At 36.2% G+C, this 2,006-nt stretch overlaps 1 protein-coding gene across 1 annotated transcript in view; it reads right to left on the minus strand.

Moving 5' to 3' along the window:
- Positions 1-16: 16 nt before the first annotated feature.
- The window catches only part of LOC103481830 (elongation of very long chain fatty acids protein 6-like), a 14,931-nt gene continuing 12,941 nt past the window's right edge, over positions 17-2,006 (minus strand). The window contains exon 4 of the mRNA XM_017310699.1: positions 17-1,034. Coding sequence (XP_017166188.1) covers positions 761-1,034 — 274 coding nt within the window. The 3' untranslated portion in view covers positions 17-760. The remainder of the gene's footprint in view (positions 1,035-2,006) is intronic.

Genomic DNA, 2,006 nt, shown 5'->3' on the forward strand with positions numbered 1-2,006 from the left:
TTCTGAAAAATATCGGTGCTGGTGTAAATATTTTACTTCACTAAAGCGGGAAACCATTAATTCTTTGGGTCATGAATACAGAAATGTAAACAAGAAACACTCATAACTTGTGTTTATCAGAATCTTCTTATTAAAGCATATCTGAGGAACTGTGCTTCAAACATAAACAAGCAAAAATTTGGACGGTGGCGAAATAGTTGGAACTGGATGGAATGGATAAAGTATCTGATCATTCAWGGATTAAACTAATTAGAAACAATAATAAATAAATKTGTACTAAAGKTGCAGATCCAAGCCTTTTAGGCTACTCTGYGGCTCTCAACTAACAAGCTTGAATAAATAAAATAGTTAGAACATTTCCTTACAGAACATAAAATTAGTAAGTGCGTTTGTTCCCTATCTCACAGTTTTGTTTTGTTTTTTTAGTTACATTAAGGCCATTTTTATTACAGCATATGACCACAAACATTTGCTGAACACATTTCACAAATATTTGGCCATTACATGTTCACAGCAGATGTTGGTGGAGAGTCACCAAGGCAAAGTTTTGAATCGAGCCCTATYACAATGCTTGTTTATCTTCTTCCTTGATCATTCCTCATACTTTACTTCCAAACACTTGTGAGTTTATATCCGAATGACCTGTGCGTTTCTCCTGCTCCTAACTGTCTACTGTCACTGATGTAGCGCTACTTTAAGAGGCAGAGGCTGATGAAAGTGAGAAAAACAGTAAACAGTCAGTAAACTAACTTCTAAGACGTTACTCTGCCTTGGATCCTTTGCCTCTGGATGGATCCTTAAGGTAGTTGTTGTAAAAGAAGGAAGCAAACAGCACCAGATAGCTGAGATACATGACTGTGCCCCACATGATGTTCTCCATGTTGGAGGGACAGTGKACTTCATGCATCCACATGTACACTAAGCATAGCACAGCCAGGCCCATTACCATCTGCAGGATCTGGGCCGTAGTGATGATCATGGCGAGTGGCCGGGGCACCCGCAGTCCAGCTGCCCGGGCCGCATAGTANTAGGTCCTTTAAATTTTATAAAATACATAAATGATATATGATCACACATTTACACACAAACCAGATTTACATGGTACAGCTGCAACCATGACAAACCTTATATTTCTGTACCTTTTTAATTTTTTGTTTACTCAAAATATAAATTCTGACATTTGCAATAAAAAAAAAAATATTTTTAGAAAGATGTAAGGATAATAAACACATCTTTGCCAGGACTACCGAACATTATTTCAGCTTACACACCTTTGTTCTTCAAATTTTTATAAGAACGGAATAAATAATATTTTATCGTATCATAAACTTTCTATACTTTAAGTATACCAAAAAATGTTCAGCGTTTTTTTTCCTCTACTCATTGTAAACTCTTGGGAGTTTTTCTCAGTCAAACAAACAGAATTTTTAAACTGTTTATGCTACTTTACAGATTAAATGGATGATGGATTAATCATTTAGGAATGCGGAAGAATGCAACTATCAAGCAAGAGAAGATAAGACAGAAAAAGATCAGTGCAGCATGCCAGCAGTGAGCTGTGACCCTCCACTGACTGATCATGAGACTTTGAATACAATGTGATAGTTACCAGTCGTTAGTGGCGATAATGAMGTTAAATGACTCTTAGCTCTGATGAAGTTGCATATCTTTGCACAAAAACAAGGCAAATCACGTAAGCTCATTTGCATGATGAACAGTAGACTGAAAACCTCTCACGTTTTTAACTGAAACCGTCACCACCAGAAATAAGTTCTAAAGTAACTTTAGCTCACTGCAAAAAGTTGTCATAATGTAATAATTGGAATTTCCTGGAATATTTTAAGGACTCGCTGCAAACTAAGGGAAGGAATGGGACGTTTTCAGTAAACTTTAGTGAAAAAGYGGTCAAGAATAATGAGAAACATTATGAGAATTATTGATTGAGATTACAAGAAAGTCTGACTCATTCATATCCAAATATATTGGGACTTGCACCATTCTCTCTC

This window comes from Poecilia reticulata, linkage group LG19, assembly GCF_000633615.1.
Source record: "Poecilia reticulata strain Guanapo linkage group LG19, Guppy_female_1.0+MT, whole genome shotgun sequence".
Lineage (NCBI taxonomy): Eukaryota > Metazoa > Chordata > Actinopteri > Cyprinodontiformes > Poeciliidae > Poecilia > Poecilia reticulata.